Source organism: Oryctolagus cuniculus, chromosome 11, assembly GCF_964237555.1.
Source record: "Oryctolagus cuniculus chromosome 11, mOryCun1.1, whole genome shotgun sequence".
NCBI classification, from domain to species: Eukaryota; Metazoa; Chordata; class Mammalia; order Lagomorpha; family Leporidae; genus Oryctolagus; species Oryctolagus cuniculus.
This window is the reverse complement of record NC_091442.1, coordinates 54,461,057-54,487,587: the sequence shown is the minus strand read 5'-3', so window position 1 is coordinate 54,487,587 and position 26,531 is coordinate 54,461,057. Positions and strand designations below refer to the sequence as shown.

Here is a 26,531-nt window from a genome sequence, read left to right as displayed (position 1 = left end):
CCTGGCCCCCCGCCCCCCGATTTCCTGAGAGAAATTCTGTTTTAGTAAGCATTTACCATTCACTTTACCTTCTGGCGTCTAGCAGTGCCCAATCCCAGGGTTGGGAATGATTGCTCTCTCCAGGCCCTTTGCTTTTGTACTTCCACGTTCCTTCATCAGTTTGTATGGTGCAGATCTGCTTTTTTGTTTGACTTTGCCACTTTGACTACAAACTGTGTGTGGCAGGATCTTTGGACTTGCTAATAATTATTTTGTGCTTTACTTTGGTCCTGGGAATTTTAAAATTTACACTGTCCTCTATAGGTTCCTTCTGGACATTTTGGCTTTTCTTACTGACACTGGAGGCAGTAACTATGTCTGAAAGACATTTTTGGCTTGGCTTCATCTTTAAATAAGATATTGATTTTTCTCTGGTTTGTCCTAGGTTTTTTTTTCCCCCAAAGATTTATCCGTTTATTTATTTGGAAGGCAGAGTTAGAGAGGTATCTTCTAAGCATTGACCGACTCCCCAAATGACCACAACATCTGGGACTGGGCCAGACTAAAGCTAGGAGCTAGGAGCTGGGAGCTTCATCTGGATCTCCCACATGAGTACAGGGTCCCAAGCACTTGGAGATCCTGTGTTGCTTTCCCAGGCACATCAAGAAGGAACTGAGTTGGAAATAGAGCAGCTGGACTGAAACCAGCCCCGATATGGGATGTGAGCATTTCAGGCGGCTACTTAACCTGCTTTGCCACAATGCTTGGGCCCTGTGGTCCTCTCCTGCCTGCGACCAGAAAGTATCCTGAACCTGTTTTTTTTTTTTTTTTTTAAAAAAAAACCTTGGTAGTATATAATTTCTTCTAGCTTCTTTTTCTTCATGATTTTTTTTTTTTAATTTATTTATTTGAAAGGCAGAGGCAGAGAGAACGAGGTCTTCCATCCACTGGTTCACTCCCTAGATGGCTGCAAAGGCCGGAGCTGCACCGATCAGGAGCCAGGAGGTTCTTCCGGGTCTCCCACATGGATGCAGGGGCCCAAGGACTTGGGCCATCTTCTACTGCTTTACCCAGGCCACAGCAGAGAGCTAGATTGGAAGTGGAGCAGCCAGGACTCGAACCAGCACCTATATGGGATACTGGCACTGCAGGCGGTGGCTTTACCTGCTACACCACAGTGCCAGTCCCTCACGAATTAAGAGATTTTGTTTGTTTTTGGTTTGTGTGTGTTTAAAGAAATGGTTTGGATGTTGGTGTAAAGGTTTTTTTTTTTTTTAATTTTTATTCTTTTTTGCTTTAGTGCGCTAGCATTATCTAAAATTGTCTTCCAGCTGCATAATTTCCTACTTACTCTGTGCTACCCATTTCTAACTCTTTTACCCTGAGTCCTTTTTTGCCTATGATTCTTTTTCACTTGCTTGTGTAGTGTTACTGCATTCACGATGCCCCAGCCTTTTCATGCTTGCTTGTCTTCTCAGCTGTGCTCAGGGTAGAAGTTTTCTTCCACAGTCATTTCCTCTTCTCTATTGACACCCGTTTTGGCCATGTTTGCTTGTTTAGTCCCCCTTAAAACTTTTAGGATTGCATTTAGGCAGAAAATGAGGTCAAAATTAGTGAGTGGAAATTCCATTCCTCTCTTGAACGAAAGGGAAGGGGAAAAACGTAAGGCTGGTTGCTGTGCTGACCTGCTCCATGGAGTCACTCCTTCTCCATCTGGAGCCCCAGTGCAGGGTTGGACCTAGGTGGGTTGAGTTCTCGTAATTCATCTCTAGTATTGAGGCTCAGAGAAGCCTGCTTATGAATCAGGGACAGGATATGAATTCCAGACTACACAATCTGAAACTTGTTTTACTGATGTTTGTTATTTAGGTCCCACGGATCATCCTGTGGCTGATGGTGGAGTTGGCTATCATTGGCTCAGATATGCAAGAAGTCATTGGCTCAGCCATTGCCATCAATCTGCTGTCTATAGGAAGGTGAGGGGATTTTCCTCCAGAAAATACTCAGTGTTTTTCTGAATTTTAAGGCAAATATGAAAACAAAAACCCAATTCATGTTTACTTTTCAAAATTCAACTCAAGTATTATTTTCTCTGTGAAACATTTCTGGAAGCATCCTCCTCTCCCTGGGCAGATGAGGCTCTACCTCTTATTTCTATGGTGGGTTATACATATCTCTATTATAGAGTTTATGGCATTTTGTATTATAATTTCTTCTTCTATGTCAGTTTATCCCACTACACAGTGAGCTACTTGAAGGTATGAGCCATGCTTTTCAGCTTTGTATATTGAAAATCTGACATAGCAGACTTTCAATTAATGTTTGAATGAATGTAATTGAATTGATGCTGTGATGCTAAACTATCCAAGACCTGCCTGGTTTCCTGGCACGTTCTCTCCCCTCCCAGGTCTTAGTTTCTACAAATGTTCCTTGTCTGGTGAACTTTTGGGAAGAAATTATTTTTTAATGTTTATTTCCTTTTCTTTAATCTCCATTTCTTATTTCTGATCTAGGGTTCCTTTATGGGGTGGAGTTCTGATCACCATTGCAGATACCTTTGTGTTTCTCTTTCTGGACAAATATGGTAAGGAGAGTGAGATTGGCGGGTCCGTCAGAGCAGCTGCTTTCCATCATGTGGCCCATGGGGAAGTCTGCTGTCTGTGAGCTCATGGTCACATGTTCCCTTTAGGTCTGCGGAAACTGGAAGCCTTTTTTGGCTTTCTCATCACTCTTATGGCTCTCACATTTGGATACGAGGCAAGTGTTTAGCCTTTCACTATAGAGACAGTAATAATACTAGGATGGCTTGATTGTATTTCATGTTATCAACAAAAACTCATTGGGTCCTGGGCCAGTGTTGAAGGAATCTGATCTGTGGTCTAGATTTGTGCAGGAAGGACTACAGAAGCCCCTAGGTCAGAGGTGACTGCACTTTCTAGGGTTTTCTACACTAGACTCCCTGGTCCCACCTGTGTTGAGCATCTTGACAGCAGAGTAACCTTGGAGGGGGTTAGTGAGGGAGCTGCAGAGGTGTTCTTGACTCTTACCTTAACATGGTTCTGGTTTTGCTCATCCTGGTTTACATTACTTGCTGCTTGAATTTTCCCTTTATTAAAGTAATTGAATTACAGGGGGGTATACTGGATATTTCCTATTTTATGCACCAACCCACACTGTCTTAGGAATCAGTACCATTATTTTGCAATAATAGCAAATATTATTTACTTATTTATTTATTTATTAGAGAGAGAGAGAGAGATTGATCTTTCATCTGCTGGTTCACTCCCCAGATGGCCATAATGGCTGAGGCTAGGTCAGGTTGAAGCCAGGAGCCAGGAGCTTCTTAGAGTCTCCCATGTGGGTACAGGGGCCCCAGGATCTGGGCCATCTTCTGCTGCCTTCCCAGGTGTATCAACTGGGAGCTGAACTGGGGCCCATATGGGATACCAGCATCTCAGGCGTCAGCCTTTTTTGCTATGCCAGAATGCAGACCCCCTCGTAATATCACCCATCTATGTCCAGTTGTTACAGACTTCTTTTTGCTTAGAAGTCTGGCCACACTTTAAAAAATATATCAAACTGTGGGTAGACTGTGTGTCTTGACCTAAACCAAGGTTTCCAAGAGAAATGCCAAACCATGGAAAAATGTATGAGAATTGTTTGTTTATAGGTCTCACTACACACTAGTGGCAAACATTGGTGATTCTTGCATGAATATAGGTGAACATCAATATGATAAATGTGGATAATCAGAAATTGATTCTGTACTCTTAGGTTGCCTCAAGGGAATTAGTGCACAGTTGGTAACCATAAGACCCATAACAACTACTTCACAAGGGGAATTTAAAAAGTTCATAGAAAATGGAATTAAAAGAGCAATTTTTTGAATGCTGAAAAATTTTGAAATCTGTACAAATGAAAGTCTTCAAAAAATTTGTAGAAAATGCATATTATGGAAAAATTGATTTCAATAATGTTTTGTATCAAAATAAACGTATTGTTTTAAAATATTTTATTTTTTACTTGAAGACAGACGGAGACAGATACACAGAGAGAGGTCTTTTCATCCACTGGGTCACTCCCCAAATGTTTGAAATAGTTGGGGCTGGGCCAGGCCAAAGCTAGGAGCTCAGAAGTCAATTCAAGTTTCCCACATGCGTGGAAGAGACCCAACGGCTTGAGCCATCACCTACTGTTTTCCAGCCAAGAACTGAAACCCAGGCACTCTGGTATGGGATGCGGGCATGCCAAATGTCATCTGAAATGTTGCACCAAATGCCCACTCCAAGTTTATCTTTTAATTCCATTTTTTGAAGTACCTGTATATTTCTTTAGGCTATTAATTATATTATGTATACATCTGTTTTGTGTATTTATAAGAAGATGTAAAATACTTGAATACTCTAGTCCTGAACTCTCTGACCCCTGGCAGTAAGCCCGTCATGTTGCTTGTTTTTTTGATGATTCTGCATTCTTCATTATCCTAGGTGTTATTGTAGGTGTTGCAGAGGAAGGAGTTGTAAGGAGTAAAGGATGTTGAGTGTTGCCTAGTACTGTGTTACTCTCCATCATGTTTCAGTAAAGGCTAATCATTGTCCTGTTGGTATGTAGTATGTTACAGTGAGACCCAGCCAGAGCCAAGTACTCAGGGGCATGTTCGTGCCATCCTGTTCAGGCTGTCGCACCCCACAGATTGAGCAGGCTGTGGGCATCGTGGGAGCTGTCATCATGCCACACAACATGTACTTGCATTCTGCATTAGTCAAGGTGAGCAAGGCCTGTATCTCAGTGGCCTCCTGGAGAGTTCACAAGAGCTTTGCTTTTTTTTTTTTTTTTTTTTTAAATTAATTCAGTTATTTGAAAGGTAGAGTTACAGAGATGCAGAGGCAGAGAGAGAGAGGTCTTCCTTCTGCTGATTCACTCCCCAGATGGCTGCAACAGCCAGAGCTGTGCCAATCCAAAGCCAGGAGCCAGGAGCTTCTTCCGGGTCTCCCACGTGGATGCAGGGACCCAAGGACTTGGGCCATCTTCTACTGCTTTCCCAGGCCATAGCAGAGAGCTGGATGGGAAGTGGAGCAGCCGGGACTAGAACCAGCGCCCATATGGATTGCTGGCACTGTAGGCAGCAGCTTTACCTGTTATGCCACAGCACTGACCCTGGGATCTTCACTTCAACTGCAGGGGACACAAGCTTAGTTTACAACCATTAGAACCCCAAGGGAGCAAGACATTTCCAAGCTGCACATTCATAAATTCTATATGCTTAGGCACTGTTTTTAGTCACCAAATTGCTGAGAGATTACTGACACCACAGAGAAGCTGGGACTAAGGTTTTTCATAAAAAGCTGAAAGTGAACCAAACCTCTTATGTTTCAATCTAAGGAGCCCAATTGGTCTTGGAGAGGTCAAGAGTGAAGGATGTTAAGCAGTCTTTTATCAATTAGTTTTCATTATTTAAAACTGTTTAATTGAGAGGCATGGAGGCTGATAGATCTTCCAATTTCTGGTTCACTCTCCAAATTCCTGAAACAGCTGGGGCTGGCTCAGGCTGAAACCAGGAGCATGGAACTCATTCAAGATCTCCCATTTGGGTAGCAGGAACCCAAGTACTTGATCCACCATGTGCTGTCTCCCAGAATGCACGTTAGCAAGAAGCTGCATCAGAAGCAGAGTTGGGGCTTGAACCTAGGGACTCCAATATGGGAATGTGTGTGTCCCAGTGGCATCTTTGCTGCCCCTACCAGTTAGCCTTACATCATATTTTCTGAGATATTTCAGAGATCCATATTGTGATTTGGGTTATGCACTGCTTAAGGTCAAGTAGTTTTTGTAGGTCAGTGGTCTTTCCAACAGTAACAACTGAGAGATCAGTAGTTATTTTGTCACTGTTGTCCCTTTGTGGAATGTCAGTGCTGTCAGAGGGGATGAAGTCCTTACTTGCTGAATGAGTGAGATATGTTGCATCTCTCACTTTTCAACTGGTCAATTATTTGCTCTCTGAATGCCTTAGGTAACTTGAAACGCCTGAAATGTTAGGAAAGTTTGTTCCAATCCAACTGGTCAAGAAATGACTGCTACTGTTGTCTCTCTAGTCTAGACAGGTGAACCGAGCCAATAAGCAGGAAGTTCGAGAAGCCAATAAGTACTTTTTCGTTGAATCCTGCATTGCTCTCTTTGTTTCCTTCATCATCAACGTTTTTGTCGTCTCGGTCTTTGCTGAAGCGTTTTTTGAGAAAACCAACCAGCAGGTGGTGAGTAAGACAGGGTCATGGTGGTGGTGAATGTGAGGGTGAAATGGTGACTGGAATGAGACAGGAAAACACAGCAGTGACTTGGAGCCCAGGGAAGATAAATCTGTAGCTTCAGTGATGCCCTGCAACATCACTGCGCAGGCAGACTCGGTGGTCTGGGGTCTGACCAAACCTAGACTTATCTTCCTCAGCTTGGGCTGATGAAGGAGCTTGCCTCACCCCAGGATTGCATCATGCTGTTGTGTTGGTGGCCACACATCTCTCTGGCGCTTTGTCATCCCTTTTTGTTGCTCGCTTGTCAACTTCTGCCTGCCTGCCTGCCTGCTTGCCAGTCCTCCCATTTGATAGCAGTTGGGAGCTGTCTACAGAAAACAGGAACTGTGACCAGCACAGACGTGTTGGGCCAGTTTCACTCCTGAGTCCTCTTGGTGCAGGTTGCCTGTGTAGGTTTGCTCACCACCTGTTGCCCATCTCCTGGCTCTGCTTTGAACCAGCTCTCTGTGGTTATTTCCTCATGCTTCTTAGAGGCTTCTGCTCCTGTCACCTTTCAAAGTGCACCCACGCATGTGCACTCTAACTCTGTAAAGAGTTTGGGTATGTGCGTTAGGAAGATTTTGGAAGCTGATCACAAGCAACATGGCTGCTAGTCTCCACCGTCAGCACGACCTGCACCAGCGTTTTCCCTGCAGATGACTTGTGTGTGATCTGAGCTCTAGTTGTCTGTGCCTAGCTTCTCAGATAAAAGTTCTCCTAAACTGTTTTGTGTTCTAGGTTGATGTGTGTAGAAATAGCAGCAGTCCCTACACTGGCCTCTTTCCTGAAGATAATTCAACACTGGCAGTGGACATCTACAAAGGGGTGAGTGTGCTCAGATCTATGTGTTGCCTCCTGAATGTGTTCTTAGCATATCATCTGGCCTGTTTTGTGAGTTCACTTAGGTATGAGCATGTCTCCTCTGGAGTGGCCTGTATTTCAGAGGGCCTGATGCCAGTCAAGCATCTTGCATTACATGGGAAGGAACAGAGGCTTATTAAAATGTGTTCTTAGTAAAGAGTAAAAATGGGGTATGTCAGTGCTTTTATGCTGGTTATACTGTAGCCCTCAAAGAGTAGAATATATAATAGGATATTTCAAGAGTTTACCTGACCGTTCCCTGTATTTCTACCACCATTTTCTAGAAGAGTGTATTAAGAAATATAATTGTGGTACTAGACTTTTTTAAGTTTTATTTATTTATTTGAAAGAGTTACACAGAGAGAAGGAGAGGCAGAGAGAGAGGGAGAGGTCTTCCATCTGCTGGTTCACTCCCCAATTGGCCACAATGGCTGTAGCTGTGCCAATCTGAAGCCATGAGCTTCTCTTGGGTCTCCCATGCAGGTACAGGGGCCCAAAGACTTGGGCCATCTTCTAGTGCTTTCCCAGGCCATAACAGAGAGCTGGATCAGAAGTGGAGCAGCTGGGACTCGAACCTACGCCCATATGGGATGCCAGCACTGCAGGTGGCAGCTTTACCTGCTACACCACAGCGCCAGCCCCATTAAACTCTTCCATTTTAAAATTATTTCAGATAGAAGTTGCAGGTGAAGACTTTAGTACCTTGGAGAAGAGAAAGGACAAGGCTGAAGGATAAGGGAGCGTCCAGGGGAGTTGAGATTGAAAGCCTCTAGAATGAAATCAGGATCTGAGCCTGGCGTGGGCCCATGCCCAGCACCTACTTGTTGTAGGTGGTGCTTAGTGGAAGAGTGGAAGGATTGCCACAGAGAAAGGCTGTCTGGGTGTTGTCTGAGCAGATCATTGACACGAGCCTGTCATTCTCCCTTGCCTCTCCCAGGGCGTTGTGCTGGGCTGTTACTTCGGGCCTGCCACACTGTACATCTGGGCCGTGGGGATCCTGGCTGCAGGACAGAGCTCCACCATGACTGGAACCTATTCTGGCCAGTTTGTCATGGAGGTACGTGGAGGATATGATCCTTCTTCATTTTTGGAAATTGTTATTTATTTAATTTATTTGACGAGCAGAGCAGGAAAGAGAGACTGATACAGAGATTTCTCATCTGTTGGTTGACTCACCAGTGTCCATAGCAGGTGGGACTGTGCCAGACTGAAGCCAAGATCCAGGCACTTAATCCAGGTCTCTTACCTGGGTGGCAGGGATCGAACTACTTGAGCCATCACAGTGCCTCCCATGATGTTTGTTAGCAGGAAGCTGAAATTGGTGGTAGAGCCATGACTTGCACCAAGATACTGATACGGGATGCAGGTGTCCCAAGCCGTGTCTTACTCACTGTGTTTCATACCTGCCCCAGATGAGACTTTCTACTCCCATGCTTCCAAGAGTCTCTCCTGAGCCTCCCCAGACCTTTTTCTTTCTCCTGTTCCAGATTTCATCCTGCTCCTGTGCTTTCTTGCAGGGATTCCTGAATCTCAAATGGTCACGCTTTGCCCGAGTGATTCTGACACGCTCAATTGCTATCATCCCCACTCTGCTTGTATCTGTCTTCCAAGATGTAGAACATTTAACAGGGATGAATGACTTCCTGAATGTTCTGCAGAGCCTACAGGTAACAAGGGAGCTGGAGCATTATGTACTGCCCTTGGGTGCCAGACCTGCTGCTGGGTGCTTAGGGGGAAGTTGAGAGGAAGAAGGGAGCACAGCCTTGGTGTGTGGTGAATGTGCACGGAGTCCCCAGGATCCAGAGGCCTTTTAGAAATGCTATGGTTTTTTAAGTTTGTTATAGGGAATATGAGCTATACTTACATGTTGTACAAAATGTGGTTCATTAATCCAGCAAGCAGTATGTGAATATATAGGACACTGTGGTAGGTCCTGTGAAGGTTAGTAAGACAAGTCAGATATAAGTATTTGTAGACACAGACACTTAGATCATGAATATTAGGGAGTTAACAACAGCTCTACCTGTTTCAACTTAATGCTTGAAAATGTGGGGATGAGAAGAGGAGTAGATAAGACAAGGTTTAGTTTCCAGTTTGTTAACTGCGCTGGTCTCTGGGGTCAATACACAGCCCCCCAGAAGCCCCATATGACCTTACTCTTTTTTTCCAGCTCCCCTTTGCTCTCATACCTATCCTCACGTTCACAAGTTTGCGACCCGTGATGAATGATTTTGCCAATGGAATGTGAGTACACTTTTCTTAGTTCCCCAAAGGGGTGCTGCTGTGTGTGGGAAGGGTATTTTCATCCCAAGGTCCAGTTTGAAATGAATCATGTGGGGAACTGTATGTGATGGGAGAGGATTGCCAGCTGCTTCCTCTTTGTGCTGCAGACTGGAGATGGAATGCAGCTGAGGAGGACAAAGCACATTTTGTATGTCTGGGGAAAATGTTCAGAGTGTAGACTCCAGTGCGTCAACCTCAGCTGTCTAAGTTTGAAGCATTTTAAATTCTGTGTTAAGTGATCTTAATCAGAAAGTTATAAGCTAATAATTTTCATGTATACTTTTCAAGGGTGTGGTATTTGAAATGATTTACTACATTTTCAAGGACACTAGTGAAATGGCTTGTTTATACAGCTTGCTGTATTTCAAGGACTTAAATATTAAATATCTGATGGTATTTCTTCCCCCTCTCCTCATGGTTGCCCAAGTTTGACTCCTTAAATCCAATCATGAACAAATTTAGGGCCATTTTACAGTTCATTTTGAAATGCCTGTTAAACTTGTCCTGTTTCCTGTTCTGTCTGTGGCAGGCTGGGCTGTTCACCAGTGATTGTGCTGATTCTTTTACAGAGGCTGGAGGATTGCAGGAGGAATCTTGGTCCTCATCGTTTGTTCCATCAATATGTACTTTGTAGTGGTTTATGTCCGGGAACTAGGGCATGTGGCGTTGTATGTGGTGGCTGCCGTGGTCAGTGTGGCATATCTGGGCTTTGTGTTCTACTTGGTAAGTCCTTTGTGGAGGGGGCAGGGACAAAGGTATCTGAGATGGTGGAGGTGGGGCTGACTGACATTCAGAAATGAGTATATCAGAGTACATAACAGTATCTCTTAGTTATTGAGCTAGTTTGTCCAGAATTGACAAATCAGCTCTTTATATTCATAACCCTAAAACTTCCTTTGGTTTGTATAATTTGTTTTTTCTAAATTTGTCACTTCTATATGGTTTCCATTCTTACTAATTGCCAACAAGAGAATATAGTATGTTGGAGTAACTAAAATAAGGGAAGCAGTATTGTCAGTGGATGGTGGTGGTACAAGATAGAGCTGGAGAAGGGGATTGTTATTAGGGTGGTACACGTGTTGGTTCACAGCCCCCCTCAGCTGCACCACTTACCAGCTCTCTACGTAAATGGTGATAATCTCTTATTGGCTCATTCAAGAGTCATTTAAAACAGCCATCGTTATGAAATAATGATACAAAGTTATTTACACTCAGATTATCTGACTTCTTTTTTAAAGGGTGGGTGTTTGCCCTAGCAGTTAAAATGCTCTTGCCCCTTATCAGAGTACTTGAGTTCCAGTCCTTGTTCCAACTATTTATTCTAGCTCCCTGATAATTACATATCTTGGGAGGCAGCAATGATGGCTTGAGCAGTTGGATGCTTGCCATCCAGGTGAGAGACCTGAATTGTATTTCTGGCTCTTGGTTTTGGCCTTGGCCTAGCCTCGGCTGCTATTGTCATTTGAGGAGGGACACAGCTGATGAGAGCTTTTTCTCTGTCTCTCTCTCTTCTTCTTAAATAAAAATAGTACTTAAATTTGCTTTAAATGTAGAGTAAATTACATAGAAATGATAATGGTTGTCTTCAGAAGATGAGATTATGGATGTCTTCTCTTCTCTACATCTTTTTTTTTTTTTTTTTTTTTTCAGGCAGAGTTAGAGACAGAGAGAAAGAAAGGTCTTCCTTTTTCCATTGGTTCACCCCCCAAGTGGCCACTGCAGCCGGCGCGCTGCACCAATCTGAAGCCAGGAGCCAGGTGCTTCCTCCTGGTCTCCCATGCAGGTGTAGGGCCCAAGCACTTGGGCCATCCTCCACTGCACTCCCTGGCCACAGCAGAGAGCTGGCCTGGAAGAGGAGCAACTGGGACAGAATCGGGCACCCCAACCGAGACTAGAACCCCGGGTGCCGGCGCCGCAGGCGGAGAATTAGCCTAGTGAGCCTTGGTGCTGGCCTCTTCTCTACATCTTTAATGGTGCTTGTATCAATGAGAAACAGGTTACACCAACAGTAACAGTAAGTGCTGTTGTTGATCTCCAGGCAACTTACTAGTCCCCATGCCAGGGTTTGCCACAGGTTAGCTAATGCAACTGGTACAGCCTGCTGAGCTGCTCTGTCAGTACCTGCTAAGAAACTATATAGCAGTAACCACTCTACAATCAGCCCTCATCTCTACAAATGTCTTCAGCAGTTTCACTAGTATCGGGTGACTAGACATATTGGCACTGTCATGTGGCCGGCGCCATGGCTCACTTGGTTAATCCTCTGCCTCCTGCGCCGGCATCCCATATGGGCGGGCACCAGTTTCTAGTCCCAGTTGCTCCTCTTCCAGTCTAGTTCTCTGCTGTGGCCCGGGAGGGCAGTGGAGGATGGCCCAAGTGCTTGGGCCCTGCACCCACATGGGAGACCAGGAAGAAGCATCTGGCTCCTGGCTTTGGATTGGTGCAGCGCTGGCTGCACTGGCCATTTGGGGAGTGAACCAATGGAAGGAAGACCTTTCTCTCTATCTCTCTCTCTCTCACTGTCTAACAACTCTACCTGTCAAAAAAAAAAAAAAAAAGACATATTGGCACTTTCATAACCAACTTGCATAAAGGAAAGATTCTCCTAGCTTTTACAGTCAGTTTTCAAACAATTCTTGTCAGGAAGGGAGCAGGTTCACACTGGAGTGTGTGTATGAGCAGTCGTGATGGGGAGAAGGCTCTCTGAAGAGCTGGGTGAGTGATGACCACATTTGTCTTTCAGGGTTGGCAGTGTTTGATTGCACTGGGCATGTCCTTCCTGGACTGTGGGCACACGGTAAGCATCTCTAAAACCTTGCTGACTGAAGACGCCAACAGTGGCTACACTAAGTAAACACTGGATCAGTCTGTCTTCTGCAGGTAGCCATCAGAGCCAGTGTGTTTCTATGGTTTACTGTGTGAACATAGACAAAAGTATGTGCTATTGCACAGGCTGCATTTAGGACCCAAAGTTGGTTGGAAATGACTCTGTTCCATATATGTGTGATGGCATTCTTTTTTATCTTCATGACCTCCTAACCTAGAAAGTGCATCAGGTAGGATCTTTGAGAAGCTGACTTTTGCTGCTGTCTTCCCAACACTAAACTCTGAAGTGTCTGCCCAAGGACTAGCCTGTGTTATCCTATTGATAGAAAATTCTCTGTGCATGATTTTTAACCAGGGTAAATGTTTAAAAAGAATTGGGAGATGCAATACATTTTTATAATGCAAACTACAGATGGATATGCAAATTTTGCTTATCTTGACAATGATTTTAAATGGCTATGAAATACTTTTTTATACATACTCTTTAAATTATTTTAATTATTAAAAGCTTCAACTGGACTTGTTTGAAAAGAGATACCTCTGTCAGGCACAGCATGGTATTTCTTGTTAAGCTGAGAGACGTTGAGAAAGTATGATGAAGATGAAAAATGGAAAACGGTCACACTCGTCTGAGGGGGTGGGTACTGTCACCTCCTGGAGATCCTCCTTAGAGAGGGGAAGATGATCAGGGTTTCCTTGGGAGTCCTGGTTCTGGAAACCTTCATGTCAGTACAGAGCTTCCGCCATGATACCACTCGAGCTCATCAAGTTGTAAAACTTTCTTCCTCCTCCAAGGAGGTGGAGGGGTGATAGAAAAAGATGGTAGCATTAATGATCTGAGAGTGCTGTGAGATTGAGGATAGGCTGAAAGACTCAAGGGGAAGAAGAGCCAGCTGTTGTGTCCCTAAAAGCCACCTCTTACAGAATCGTGTTGCGCTGATGCGTACTATGCTTCGTGCCAGGAGGACTCGGAGGCAGTCTCAGGAGCAAAGAAATTCAGCTGTTCCAAAGTTCTTGCTCTCGCAGCTCTCCCTCTGCCAGTCCGTGGGTGTCACTGCGGTTGCGTAGTTGAACTGGGCTGTCTCTAGAGCTGTTCCCTCAGAGGGAAACACTTTGACACCAGATGGTGGAGCTGTGGAGTCAGAGGAAAAGGGTGTCTTCAGCTTGAAGCTGCTGTTCTTACTTCAGCCACTTCAGACATATTTACATGTGGAGCCTGAAACGGTGTGATCACCCCAAAGCAAATCACTTCTGTCTGGTGGACAGTAATCAAGTAATCAAGTCTTTCATATCCAGTGACGTGGCGATGACGCTAGTGGAAATGACGTTGAAGGACTTCTCATTTTTGGAGCTTTCCTTCTGGATATGGCTGATTAGTGTTCTCTGTTCATCTCAATTCTCAAAGGCATTATTCCTGATGTTTTGCACACAAAGCATAGACTGGATGGATAGTCTTTTTATAAAGCATTAAGAGTAAACTGTTCCCCAGCTCATTCAGTTTTCTTAGCCCTTCAAGCAATATAGCACAGAATCACCAGTGACCATTCCCCTAACTCTTCTCATAACTGTTCCTCTTCCCCTATTACCATCATTCCTCTAACCTGGTCCTAAAGGAGCTCTGAAGATACTAGATACTGACATCTTGAACTCTAATTTGGCTGCAGTAGGGGAGACCAAACTGACAAAAACAATTCTTTTTAAAGATGGTACCCTAATGTGCATCAGTCTCAAATTCATAAATGTTTAGGATCCCAGGTAAAAGCCGATAGTATTCTTTTAAAAGTTATATAATATATATATAAATCCAAGTTATATGTGTATATATATATATATGACTTGGAATGATGAAATATTTCTTCCCAGTTAAATGACATTTTGTAATACCACATGTTTAGTATTTTAGTGTTTAAAACACTCCCAAAGGGTATTCTATTGGATCCTCACAGAGGAATAGTGTACTTGAACACTCTGGCTGCAAGAAGCAATGTGTAGAAACTTAAGTCATCCAATGCCAGCAGGTGCAGAGTGTTTATGTTGAATGTTTAAGGATGTGTAGTTGTACTTTATGTAAATTGGCCCTTGTACTCTTTAACTGTGATATGAAAAACTCATGCTGTATACTCAAAATCGAAGGGTGATGTAGAGCCTCAGTTTGGCTGCTGTGAGGTCCTGTTTGTGGTATTAATAGTGGTTACCTTAGTAACCCCATTTAACAGTGTAAAAACATGATTTGTAATTAAAAATCTTTTTACAATCTGGCTTCCTGATTATTTATTTAACCATGAAAATACTTTGATACACAAATATTGAGACAGAAATTACCACTTAGAATGGTACTAGACCCCACTGCCAGTGATTTTCTCCTAAAAGAGATAAAGAAGTGAGTTTAGTCGTCAGAAGGCTTGGATTAATTACAAAGACTGAAACACTGATTTCCGTTTGCTCACTTAGCCAGAGAGTTTTGCTGTAGCCACAGGTCACTTCATTACCATGTTTAAGTGGCAGAGATTGAATCTGCCACTGTTACATAAGCTGAGTGCTTTTCTGTTTGAGTCTTGCTTCACCTGTGAAGTAGGCTTTTACATTTTATGCCAGATGCCAAAACATGAGAATTTAAAGAAAGAAACCACATTATTAAGCTTAAAATGAATGAGCATGTTGGCATCTAGATAATAAGTAGAAATACTGGCATTGTTTGTTAAGGAGAGAGGCAAAGCTCAGGCAGGGTAGACTGCCAGCCCTGTCGCAGCGTGTGACGGGCCAATCTAAGTCACCAGCTAATGCGTCCCAAGGGTCCGAAGCTCATTTCCCCTTTCTCTGCTGCAAGCTTTCCCTGCCTGTCCTACAGGAGCTGAATACTGTAAGTAACTCCCTAGAAGTGATTTGTAAGAATGTTCTGCATATTTTCGCTCATTAGGTAGCTCTCTGAAAGTCTAGAAGCAAGTTAGAATGCTTAGCAATTTGAACGGGGTTGGGCATTTGGCTCAGCGGTCAAGATGTCACTTGGGATGCCCACGTCCAGTATTGCAGTTCCCGGGTTCAGGTCCAGGCTCCAGTCTGCATTCTGGCTTCCTGCTATTGCTCAACCTGGGAGGCAACAGTTGATGGCTCAAGTGGCTGGGTCTCTGCCACCCACGTGGGAAACCTGGGTTGAGTTTCAGGCTCCTGGCTTCAGCGGACCTTTGAGGAATGAACCAGCATAAAGAAAACTCTCTCTTTGTCTCTCTGTCTTTTAAATAATAAACAACAAAAAAGTTAATTAAAAAATATTATTTGAAGATCCTGACTTGAGACTTTTTGACTTTTTTTTAGCTCTGTCCTCTGAAATGCCTTCTGCTCCTTCATTGGTAGAAACAGTGAGTCTACATCTGTCAGCTTCTTAGGGCACCTTAACTCATGAATGTAAAAATGCCGACTACTACCATGCCCTAGTCCTGGTCTGAGCACTTGCATTATGTTATTTAGTCCTTATAAGAACAAGATGATCAGCCTCCATATAGATGAGCAACCGGAAGGCCTGTATCACATTGCTAATCAATGAGCGTTTGAGCTTAAGCAGCTCAGTTCCTGATTCCAGATTTTCATTCCCAAACCATCCTGTATTTGATTCCCAAACCACCCTTGCTAGAGTGACACACCAAGCTTTGTTGGTTAGCAGCACCAGGACCATCAACATGTGGAAGCATTGGTTTGATACTCTTAAGTTAGTGCTATTAGCTAAGACGTTGCCAACTGGTGGGAATTTGACCTGTGCTAAATTGACAAAAGTAAATTTGACACCTTTTGGTAGGTGCAAAGAGAATGGGCAAGGTCCTTAAGGGTCCTACCCCAGCAACAGTTAAGAACTCAAGCAGTTTCCTCATTGACATTACCCATCTGGCCCTGCGTTTCAGACTATTTCTGCACCACTTAGCACCATTTCTCAAAGTGTCAGAACAGCAAGACAAACTGCTCTAATGAAGGGATTGTCTCAACTGAGTCATCTAAATGAAACATTGTGAGGGGATCATGTGACTCATAATGCAACCCTTGCTTCCTATTTAATGAGGATGCCCACCAACTTTGCTTACTTGGCAAAGGGCTCTAACAAATTGTCAGTGTGTCTGGCAAGTGTTCTTATTCATGAGAGCCTGGGATGTAAGACCCTAAAGTGAATAAGCAAGCAGCAGTCTGAAGAACTGTCTTTCTGTCTTAGAGGCAGTGTGAATCAGTATTTTCCCAGTCCATTAGTTGGGCACTGATTGGTCCCTGTTATTTTGACAGTCATCCCAACAAGCCCGTGGGGTCCAGTTTGTGATGTGTTAAAAAATATGCATTGAAGATTGGCATGAGATTGTGCTTGGGGTTTTCAAATGCAGCAGTTATTCTAATTTTGCAGATAAGTAGAATAAGGCTACAAAGGGATCCAGGACATGCTGAAGGCTGTAGGAAGTAGTAGAGACGAGACCTGAACCCAGCCTTGTGCCTTTTCCACTACACTATGGGGTAGTTCCTTTTTGTGGATTTATTATCTGCATTCTACACTAACTTGGAGGTTTTTGTGGTCAAGGGGCAATGACATCCCTAAAGTCCTAGGTAATAACAGTAGGGCTAAAATGATAACTCAGTGATTGTCCCCAGGGAGGGCATTTGGTGAAGTGATTAAGACCCCACTGGGGGAGCAAACATTCAGCGCAGAGATTAAGATGTCTACATCCCGGTGCAGCAGGTTAAGTCACCACTTACAGTGCTGTCGTGTAATACCAAAGTTTCAGATCAAATCCCAGCTGTTCTGCTTCTGATCCAGCTCCCTGCTAATGTCCCTGGGAAAGCAGCAGAGGAAGGCCCAAGTACTTGGGCCCTGCCACCCATGTGGGAGACCAGGATGGGGCTGCTGGCTCCTGGCTCCAGCCTGACCCAGACCTAGCTCTTGTGTCCACTTGAAGAGTGAACCAGCAGATGGAAGATAGATATTTCTCTCCCCCTCGTTCTCTTTCTCCCTCTTTCCCTCCTTCTCTCTTGCTTTTTCAAATACATAAATCATTTTTTTTTTTTAAAAAAAGAAGCTTCCATCCCATATCAGAGGATCTTGAGTTAAGTCCTGGCTCTGCTTCCAATTCCAGTTTACTGCTGATGCACACTGGGAGGCAGCAGGTGATGGCTCAAGTAATTGGAAGCCATGGAAGACCTGGATTGAGTTCACGGCTCTTGACTTCAGCCTGGCTCTGCCTCAGCTGTTCTGGGCATTTGAGTAATGAACCAGCAAAGATTTCTGTCTCTTCCTTTCAAAAAAATTGTTTTTCAAAAAGAACTTTTTGGGATACCTGCATCCCAATCAGAGTACCTGGGTTTGAGTCCCTACTGCACTTCCAATTCAGCTTCTTGCAGTACACACCCAGAAGACAGCAGTTCATGGTGCAAGGGTTCCTCCTAGACATGTGGGAGACCCAGGCTGAGTTCTAGCCCCCCCCCCCCCCCCAGCCATGTGGGAGACTGAGTTCTAGGCCTCTGGCTCCAGTTGGGCCGGTTCTTGCCGTTCCAGGAGATTGGGTGGTGAACCAGCCAGTGCAAGATTTCTTTCTGTCACTCTATCTTTGCCTTCAAGATTTAAAAAAAAATTTTTAAAAAATTAGACATCAGTTTTTTAAAATTTTTCCTGGTCATTGTCAGGGGAAAGAAAAAAATATAAAAAGAAATACAGTGTTTAAGATCCCAACACAAACCATCTGGATTCACTTATCCAGGAATAGGGTCTGGAAAAGTGTTTTAAAAAGCAAGTGAGATATGATACTGATTCAGCTTGGCAAATATTTGAGACCCACAGGTCGTCCTCTCAGTCAGCACATGCTATTTTATGTTTTTGTGTTTTCACAAAAAGCCCTTTGCTTAGGTGCCAAAGGATCATGGGGTCAGGTTTATAGGGCTCAGGACTTAGGCCATTTGAAATTTGATTCCTGCTATACACAGAGGTAAAACACAAGAGCACTCATGGCAAGTTTCTTCCTGTTACCCTGATCTGAATACCCATCACAAGGCGGGACTTGTCCCAAGAATTGTCAGAGTGCTAATTGGGGGAGGGCAGTCCTAGACTGCTCACAGGTGTTATTTGAAGTATCAGGAACCACTCATGTATCTAAGTCAGTTCTTTTTTGAAATAGAAATCCGAAAAGGCCTAAAATGATATTCTAATTTTAATTACGTAAGTGCCAACTTCAGTATTTAAGTACTTGAACATCAGTCTAACCTTGTTCCATCTTTTTGTCCTTAGTACCACCTGGGGTTGACTGGCCAGCCTGAACTCTACCTCTTGAACACCGTGGATGCTGACTCGCTTGTATCCAGATGACAACAGCTTAACAGAGCATATAAGACCGCTTTCTCTAAGTCCGTTCTGTGCCAAGGGCCCTGTTAAAATATCTCTGTTAGTTCAGAGGTGAGTTTTGTTCAGAAGTTTTGAACAAAAGGCAAAGCTTTCCTCACAGGAAGGGTGTTGAAAACAGACAGTGTAAGTGTAGGTCAGAGACCACGCACCTCATAACAGTCACACAGACCAGTTAAGAAATTGGCCATTGTAATGGCCACACACCCCTATGGGTTTGTGTCTTGACTTCTGGGTTTTGAAAAATATATATGTCTATTTATTTATCTAAGCCTGAACATACCAGTTTGGGTAGTTTTAAGTTTATATAAGACAAAAATCTTTTGTATTTTTTTAAAGAGCATTTTCAGGTAAATCAAATATTTGGATCACAAGTGAAAAAGTGAAGTAGTCATATTGTCTTAGCATGAACTTTACTGTGCCAGATAAATTTCATTTCAATTTTAGTCAGCCAGATTACAGTCTTGGTATCCACTGATATTAGCACATTTATTCCCAAAGAAAATGTTTCTTCTATTTGGAAATCATACTTAACCCTGGTTATCACCCTGCTTTAATTATTATTGTATTTGTTGTTGCTTATCTTGAAATGTCTTCTAGTTATTAAACAGGGATGTAATGACAGGATTTGCCAAAGCTCTTAGTACATAGTTACAGAGTGCGGGCACTGCACTTTCACCGGTGATGAATTGTGCACACGGCATTGTAACTCAGCCCACTCTGGCATTCAAGTTTCAGAAGGAAAAAGAAGAAACTTGTGGCTTGTAACTTTGTATGTCCTCACAAAAGATAATGGAAGTACTAAACTTATTTCTACTGTTTGTTAATCCCATGATGTCTTGTCTTTGCAGTTTTCTCAGTAATACTCCAAACATTCCCAAGGACAAAAGTCTTATTTCTGGGAATGACTAATATTTATATTGTTGAGTCTCCTAGGAAATGCTAAGCATTTCCCTTCAGGTATTAGTACAAGTAATTTGAGGGTAATATAGACTGGGACTTACTAGTTTAGTCCACATATCACAAACTGCCTACATTAGGTTATAGATTTCTTTTGACCTCTCTTTTTAACCAGTTGTTTTTTCCTCTTAAAATTTGTATAATAAAGTCCATATGTAAAAATTAAAAGCTTTATCATAATTGTCTGAGATTCAGAAGATTTGCAACTTACCTCACATTCCTGCACAAAGTGCAGTTGACTGGAACTGAGTGGCAGCTGTCCATTTTCTGTGACATACCCTTCTGGGTGGGGCATGCCATCACATCTCCCCTTTCTTCCTTTTGGCCCCAGAAGTGTTGAGTCTGCAAACCGTGCATCCTTTCTGTGACTTTGAGCATTATTTTTTGTCTTCTAGCATTAAATTGAAATATCTTACCTCTGTGCCTTGAACTTACTGCCTTCTAGAAGGTCTTTTTTTTTTTTAAATTCAGACATTAGCTTTATTTATTATGGTTTGGTTCTCTAAATGTCCTCTCTCCCTCCCTCCCTCTCTGCCTCTTATCTCTCCCTTCTTCTCTTTCCTTCTGTTTGAGAGAGAAAGAGGGCTCCAGTCTGATAGCTTACTCCCCAAAATTCCTGCACTGGCCAGACCTGGGCTGTGGCCAAAGCCAGAAATCCAATCTAGGTCTTCCACGTGGGGAGCAGGAACCCAAATACTCGAGCCATTGCTGCTGCCTCTCAGGGTCTGCACCAGCAGGAAGCTGGATTCAGAAGCCAGATTTAGGAAGTGAACCAAGGCACTCTGATGTAGGGCAGTCAGCATCTTAACTGCTAAGCTAATGACCTGCCCCAGGGGATTTTCTGATATGACACTTTAAAGTTCCTTCATTTCGGGCCGACTCTGGCATAGCAGGTGCTGCGCCTGTATCCCGTATGAGTGCTCGTTTGAGTCCCGGCTGTTCTGCTTCCATTCCAGCTCCCTGCTAAAGTGCCTGGGAAAGCAGCAGAAGATGGCCCAGGTCCTTAGGCCCCTGCACCTGCGTGGGAGACCCGGAGGAAGCTCCTGGCTTTGGATCGGTCTAGCTTCAGCCATTGTGGCTATTTGGAGAGTGAACCAGTGGATGGAAGACCTCTCTCTCTCCTTGCATTCCCCCCCAACCCCATCTGCCTTTCAAATAAATAAGTAAATTCTTTAAAAAAAAATTTCTCCCATTTCTACTTGATGGGCTCTTGAAAGTTGAGCTAATAAACAACCTTGTAACCCAGGTCTGAGTCCTTGTGATCTTAAAGTTGAGAAGAATTAACATTATTCCAAAAAGATCCTCTGTTTTAAAAAACTTTAGTTACTTAATTGGAAGGCAGAGTGATAAAGAGCTCTTCTATCTGCTGGTTCACACCCAAGTGGCCCACAAAAGCTGGGACTATACTAGGCCCAAACCAGGAGCTAGGAATATCATCTGGGTCCCATGTGACTGGCAGTAATCTGGCAAGTGCTTGGGCCATTGTCTGCTACCTTCCAGGGGCAGGAAGCTGCATTGGAAGCACAGGTGGAACTGATTCCCTAGTACCCCAGTGTGGCCTGAGGATGTTCTGAGCAGTGCCTGAACCTGCTTCATCAAAATACCTGTCCTGTAATGGAGATTTTTAAAAAGTTATGTGTTGTTTGAAACCCAGAGTGACAGAGAGGAGAGGAGAGAGCACTTCCATCCACTGGTTCACTGTCCAAATAGCCACAACAGCCAGGGCTGGGCTGGGCTGAAGCTAGGAGCCAGGAGCTCCATCTGGGGCCTCCCATGTGGGTAGCAGTATTGAGCCATCAGCTGCTTCCCAGGTGCATTAGCAGTGAGCTGGATCAGAAGTAGAATAGCCAGGCCTTTTTTTTTTTTTTTTTTAAAGATTTAGAGAGGCAGAGTTACAGAGAGGAGAGAGAGAGAGAGGTCTTCCATCTGCTGGTTCACTCCCCAAATGGCTGCAATGGCTGGAGCTGGGCCGATCCAGAGCCAGGAGCCTCCTCTGGGTCTCCCGTGTGGGTGCAGGGGCCCAAGGACTTGGGCCATTCTCTGCTGCTTTCCCAGGCCATAGCAGAGAGCTGGATTGAAAGAGGTGTAGCTGGGGTGTGAACTGATGCCCATATGGGATGCTGGCACTGCAGGCTGGGGCACAGCCTACTACACCATAGCGCCGGCCCCAGTAGCCAGGTCTTGAAACTCAAGCCAGCACTCTGATATGGGATGTGGGCCTCCTAAGTGGCAGCCTATCCCATCATACCATAGTGCTGCTCCAATGAAAGAGACTCTTAAAATGAGTTTCCTTGTTTTAGTTGCTTTGTACACAGATAACAACTCTAGATCAGCCAATTAGTTGGATTTTCCTCTCTTCCTAGGAAATTTCATTTACCAGTAATTTCAGTACCAGAGGGGCTGGTGCTATGGTGCAGTAGGTTAACGCCCTGGGCTACAGTGCTGGCATCCCATATGGGCGATGGTTCGAGACCCAGCTACTCCACTTCCGATCCAGCTCTCTGCTATGGCCTAGGAAAGCAGTAGAGGATGGCCCAAGTCTTTGGGCCCCTGCACCCGCGTGGGAGACCCAGAGGAGGCTCCTGGCTCCTGGCTTCAGATTGGCACAGCTCTGGCCATTGCAGTCATTTGGGGAGTGAACTAGCGGATGGAAGACCTCTCTATTTCTCTGCCTCTCCTCTCTGTAGTAGAAGATGGCCCAAGTCCTTGGGCCCCTGCACCAGTGTGGGAGACCCGGAAGAAGCTCCTGGCTCTTGGCTTTGGATCGGCACAGCTCCAACTGCAGTGGCCATCTGGGAGTGAAACAGCAGGTGGAAGGATTGGAAGGCCTCTCTTTCTGTCTCTCTCTCTCTGCCTCTCCTTCTCTCTGTAAATCTGACTTTCAAGTAAAATAAATAAATCTTTAAAAGAAAAAAAGAATAACCTAGGTGCACTGACTCAGTTCCTGGGGTTCAACACTCTGGAGTCAATTTGTGAAAGGATGCTGTGATAATGGATACCCAGAGTGTAAAACAAACAAATGAATACAGTTAAATTGGGGCTGGCGCCGTGGCGCAGTGGGTTAATCCTCCACCTGCAGTGCCGGCATCCCATATGGGCACAGGTTCAAGTCCTGGCTGCTCCTCTTCTGATTCAGCTCTCTGCTGTGGCCTGGGAAAGCAGTAGAAGATGACCCAGGTGCTTGGGCCCCTGCACCCCTGTGGGAGACCTGGAAGAGACTCCTGGCTCCTGACTTTGGATCGGCTCAGCTCTGGCCATTATGGCCATTTGGGGAGTGAACCAGTGGAAGGAAGACCTTTCTCTCTAACTCTTCCTCTCACAGTCAAAAAAAAAAAAAAAAAAGGCAGTTAAATCATTGTTGCTGAGTAGCTATTACCAGATAATGGTGTGTCAGCCTGTCATAAAAGGCAGGCAGAGCAGAGCCAGGCTTGTGCAGTGGTTTAATGAAGTCACCAGGATTACTATAGGCAATGGAAGTAGTCTTCTCAGGTTCAGGCAGAACATCAGGCTGCTAAAGCTTTGTGAACTCAGGTTCTGTATGTTATCTGTGGACAGGGTTCCTACAACGACCCTCCCACTTGACTGCAGCCAGGTGAGCATCCTGCATACTTGCTAACTTTTCTCCAGCTGTGACTTTACAACTAAATGCAAGCATGGTTTGTGGGCTCTCCTACATGGCTGCCGTTAAATAATCATAAATAGTTTCCATTGCTTTCTTCAGGCAACAAATATTTTACTTTAGTTCTCTCAGAATGAAGATCGCAAGACTGTACACTCTCCTGGATTTTGAAAGAAAATCCAGTTTCTAATTGAACCACTGAATCTACTTTTAACGCTGAGTGTATATTGAGACAGGGGAGTCTTCCCAGTAGCTGGTTTGATTGCGTTTTTGTTTGTTTGTTTGTTTTCCCAGTAGCTGGTTTGATTGACTATCTCTTCACTGCACAGTCAACATGAAGGAGTGACTTGTTTCCATGCCAGCTGTTTTAAATTTCCCTGACCTTCGGGGAACATGCTGGCCCCGGCTGCTCTGGAATACTTCTCTCTCTGGTGGCATAAGGCAGCTGCATCTTCCTTGCCTGTTTTCCAGACAGTACGGTTTAGACCAAAAATGTGTGCCTGTGGACAGCACTACAAGAGCCTCCTAATGGGTACAAATGACAGCTTTTAAAAATAAGAAATTTAGCCACAAGCATACGTATTTTTTTTAACTCATTTTCTTTTTTTTAAATTTTTTAAAAATTTTTGACAGGCAGAGTGGACAGTGAGAGAGAGAGACAGAGAGAAAGGTCTTCCTTTACCGTTGGTTCACCCTCCAATGGCCGCCGCGGCCGACACGCTGTGGCCGGCACACTGCGCTGATCCAATGGCCGGAGCCAGGTGCTTCTCCTGGTCTCCCATGGGGTGCAGGGCCCAAGTACTTGGGCCATCCTCCACTGCCTTCCCGGGCCACAGCAGAGAGCTGGCCTGGAAGAGGGGCAACAGGGACAGAATCCGGCGCCCCGACCGGGACTAGAACCCAGTGTGCCGACGCTGCAAGGCGGAGGATTAGCCTAGTGAGACGCGGCGCCAGCCCATACGTATTTCTGTTAACCAATATGGTGTATTTCTGTAAGCAGAGTTACGTGGAAATGAAGTTTTTTGTTTTTTGTTTTTTTTTAAGATTTTTTTTTTAATTTATTTGAAAGAGTTACACATAGAGGAGAGTCAGAGAGAGAGAGAGGTCTTCCATCCTCTGGCTCATTCCCCATTGGCCACAATGGCCGGAGCTGCGCCGATCTGAAGCCAGGAGCCAGGAGCTTTTTCTGGGTCTCTCACACAGGTGCAGGGGCCGAAGGACCTGGGTCATCCTCCACTGGTTTCCCAGGCCATAGCAGAGAGCTGGATTGGAAGTGGAACATCTGGGTCTCGAACCAGTGCCCATATGGGATGCCGGCACTGCAGGCGGTGGCTTAACCTGCTGCACCACAGCGCCAGCCCCGAAATAAAGTTTCAAAAGAAAAAAAAATCACTTGTGTCCACGGAGAAAAGTATAGCACATAATACACAATACAGTGGGTTAATATTTAGAGTACAGAGGTACTTTGAGAATTTTCCTTCCTCAAATAAAGCACTGCACTACTTAGTATAACCCTCCATCAGAGGAAACACCAAGAAAGAAGAAATACCCACTACAAGTCAGCGTAGTATAGCGTGGACAGAATGTTCTTGATTTTATTTTCAGTAAAAACTTTTCTTGTTTCTGGTTTTCTTTCCTAGACTCAGAGTCTTTGGGAATAAACTTTCGTCAAGGCAGTTATGATGTTAAGAAAGTGTAGAGGGAGAGCGTTTGGCACAGTGGTTAAGACACCCCTCAGGATGCCCACATCCCATATCTGAGTGCTTAGGTTCAGAATCCAGCTCTGCCACCAGTTCCAGCTTCCTGCTAATGTTCATCCTGGGAGGACGATGGCTCATATGTTTGGGTTCCTGCCACATACACTGGAGATCCATATGGAGTTCCTGGCTCTTGGCTCCCACCAGGCCCAGCCCTAGCAGTATTGGGTATTTGGGGAGTGATCAGTGGATGGGAGATTTCTGCTTGTCTCTCTGCTTTCAAAATAAGTCAATATTTTAAAAATTCGAAAGTATACTTAGGTTGTTAGAATCTTAGTGCATTTCTAGAGAAGTTGAAAGTGACAAATAACTTAATATTTACCTTCATTCTTTGTTTTTTTCTACACTATATTAATAATAATTCTGGAATAGGTCTTTTTTTTACCATCTGGAGGAAAACATATGTTAGCAAATCACCTTTGTGTTTGTAGAATTACTTGGAAGAAGTATAAAATTATTACATAGGTTTTTAAATGTGAAACATTTATGTTTGTGACAAAAGAGCCAAATTTCTGGAAGATTGGGGTGCAGACTGGTAAACCAGCTTTCAATAACTTGACATTTTCCTCTGTTGTAATTATTACCCATCCTAAAAATGGACTTATAAAATCTTAATTACCTCACCTAATTTGGAGAGGTTAAAGTGATACATAGAGTGTCACATTTACCATGGATTTACAGACATTTTTGGTAACAAAACTGTTAAATTTCATATCAACTTGGTATAATATAGATTACTGTCTGCCACTGCCCAAAATAAAAAACAGTTTATGTCAGAAAATCATGTTCTAGGATCTGAGACATACCAACAGAGGGTATTTCTGAGTTGACTATAATTGTTGATATGAAAATCAACTTTTTTTAAAGATTTATTTATTTATTTGAAAGAGTTACACAGAGAGAGGAGAGGCAGGGAGAGAGAGAGAGAGAGAGAGAGGTCTTCTATCTGCTAGTTCAGTCCCCAATTGGCTGCAATGGCGGGAGCTGGGCTGATCTGAAGCCAGAAGCCAGGAGCTTTTTCTGGGTCTCCCACATGGGTGCAGGGGCCCAAGGACCTGGGCCATCTTCTACTGCTTTCCCAGGCCATAGCAGAGAGCTGGATCAGAAGTGCAGCAGCCAGGACTGCAGGTGGCAGCTTTACCCGCTACGCCACAATGCTGGCCCCTGGAAATCAACTTCTTAAAACATTGTGAATATAGAAAGGCTGAGAATTCTGTTGCTTCTTCAGTATAATTTGTTCCATATTGAAAATTCATCCTTCATGATTAAGTTTGCAGAAGCCTCTTGTCCTTGCTTCTAGCATATTGCTTCACTTTTTGGATGCACTGAAGAATCGCGGTTTAATGTAGTCCTTATACATAGAATAGAGAACACCTAGAAACAAAGATGTGTGTCAGTAGAGTTCTGTAGAAAATAAATGCTGAATTTCTTTATTTTTTGGAAACTAGTACACAATATAAAAACAACAAAAGCCTTCCCTCTTATTAACTCATGGCTTGGATCATACAAGGGGCTCTGGAAACAAACCCAAAGAGGCCTTAAAATTAGTGTCAGTCTAGGGTGGGCATTGTGGCATAGTGGGTAAAGTTGCTGCCTGCAACATT

At 44.0% G+C, this 26,531-nt stretch overlaps 2 protein-coding genes across 8 annotated transcripts in view; one reads left to right on the top strand and one right to left on the bottom strand.

Annotated features, from left to right (window-relative positions):
* Window positions 1–19,719, top strand: part of SLC11A2 (solute carrier family 11 member 2) — a 64,160-nt gene extending 44,441 nt beyond the window's left edge. For 6 of the 7 annotated variants that reach the window (XM_051846286.2, XM_051846287.2, XM_051846283.2 and 3 more), the window contains exons 6-17: window positions 1,849–1,955; window positions 2,493–2,563; window positions 2,669–2,736; window positions 4,591–4,746; window positions 6,072–6,230; window positions 7,002–7,088; window positions 8,062–8,181; window positions 8,642–8,791; window positions 9,295–9,368; window positions 9,977–10,130; window positions 12,151–12,204; window positions 18,481–19,719. In XM_051846286.2, coding sequence (XP_051702246.2) covers window positions 1,849–1,955; window positions 2,493–2,563; window positions 2,669–2,736; window positions 4,591–4,746; window positions 6,072–6,230; window positions 7,002–7,088; window positions 8,062–8,181; window positions 8,642–8,791; window positions 9,295–9,368; window positions 9,977–10,130; window positions 12,151–12,204; window positions 18,481–18,558 — 1,278 coding nt within the window. In that variant the 3' untranslated portion in view covers window positions 18,559–19,719. Of the gene's footprint in view, window positions 1–1,848; window positions 1,956–2,492; window positions 2,564–2,668; window positions 2,737–4,590; window positions 4,747–6,071; window positions 6,231–7,001; window positions 7,089–8,061; window positions 8,182–8,641; window positions 8,792–9,294; window positions 9,369–9,976; window positions 10,895–11,898; window positions 12,205–18,480 lie in introns of all 7 variants that reach the window. The other variant, XR_011380050.1, reaches the window with a different exon arrangement.
* A 6,502-nt stretch (window positions 19,720–26,221) lies between these two features.
* LOC103344945 (thiol S-methyltransferase TMT1A) overlaps window positions 26,222–26,531 on the bottom strand; it is a 54,169-nt gene continuing 53,859 nt past the window's right edge. The window contains exon 4 of the mRNA XM_051846308.2: window positions 26,222–26,301. Within this exon, the coding sequence (XP_051702268.2) occupies window positions 26,237–26,301 (65 nt within the window). The 3' untranslated portion in view covers window positions 26,222–26,236. The remainder of the gene's footprint in view (window positions 26,302–26,531) is intronic.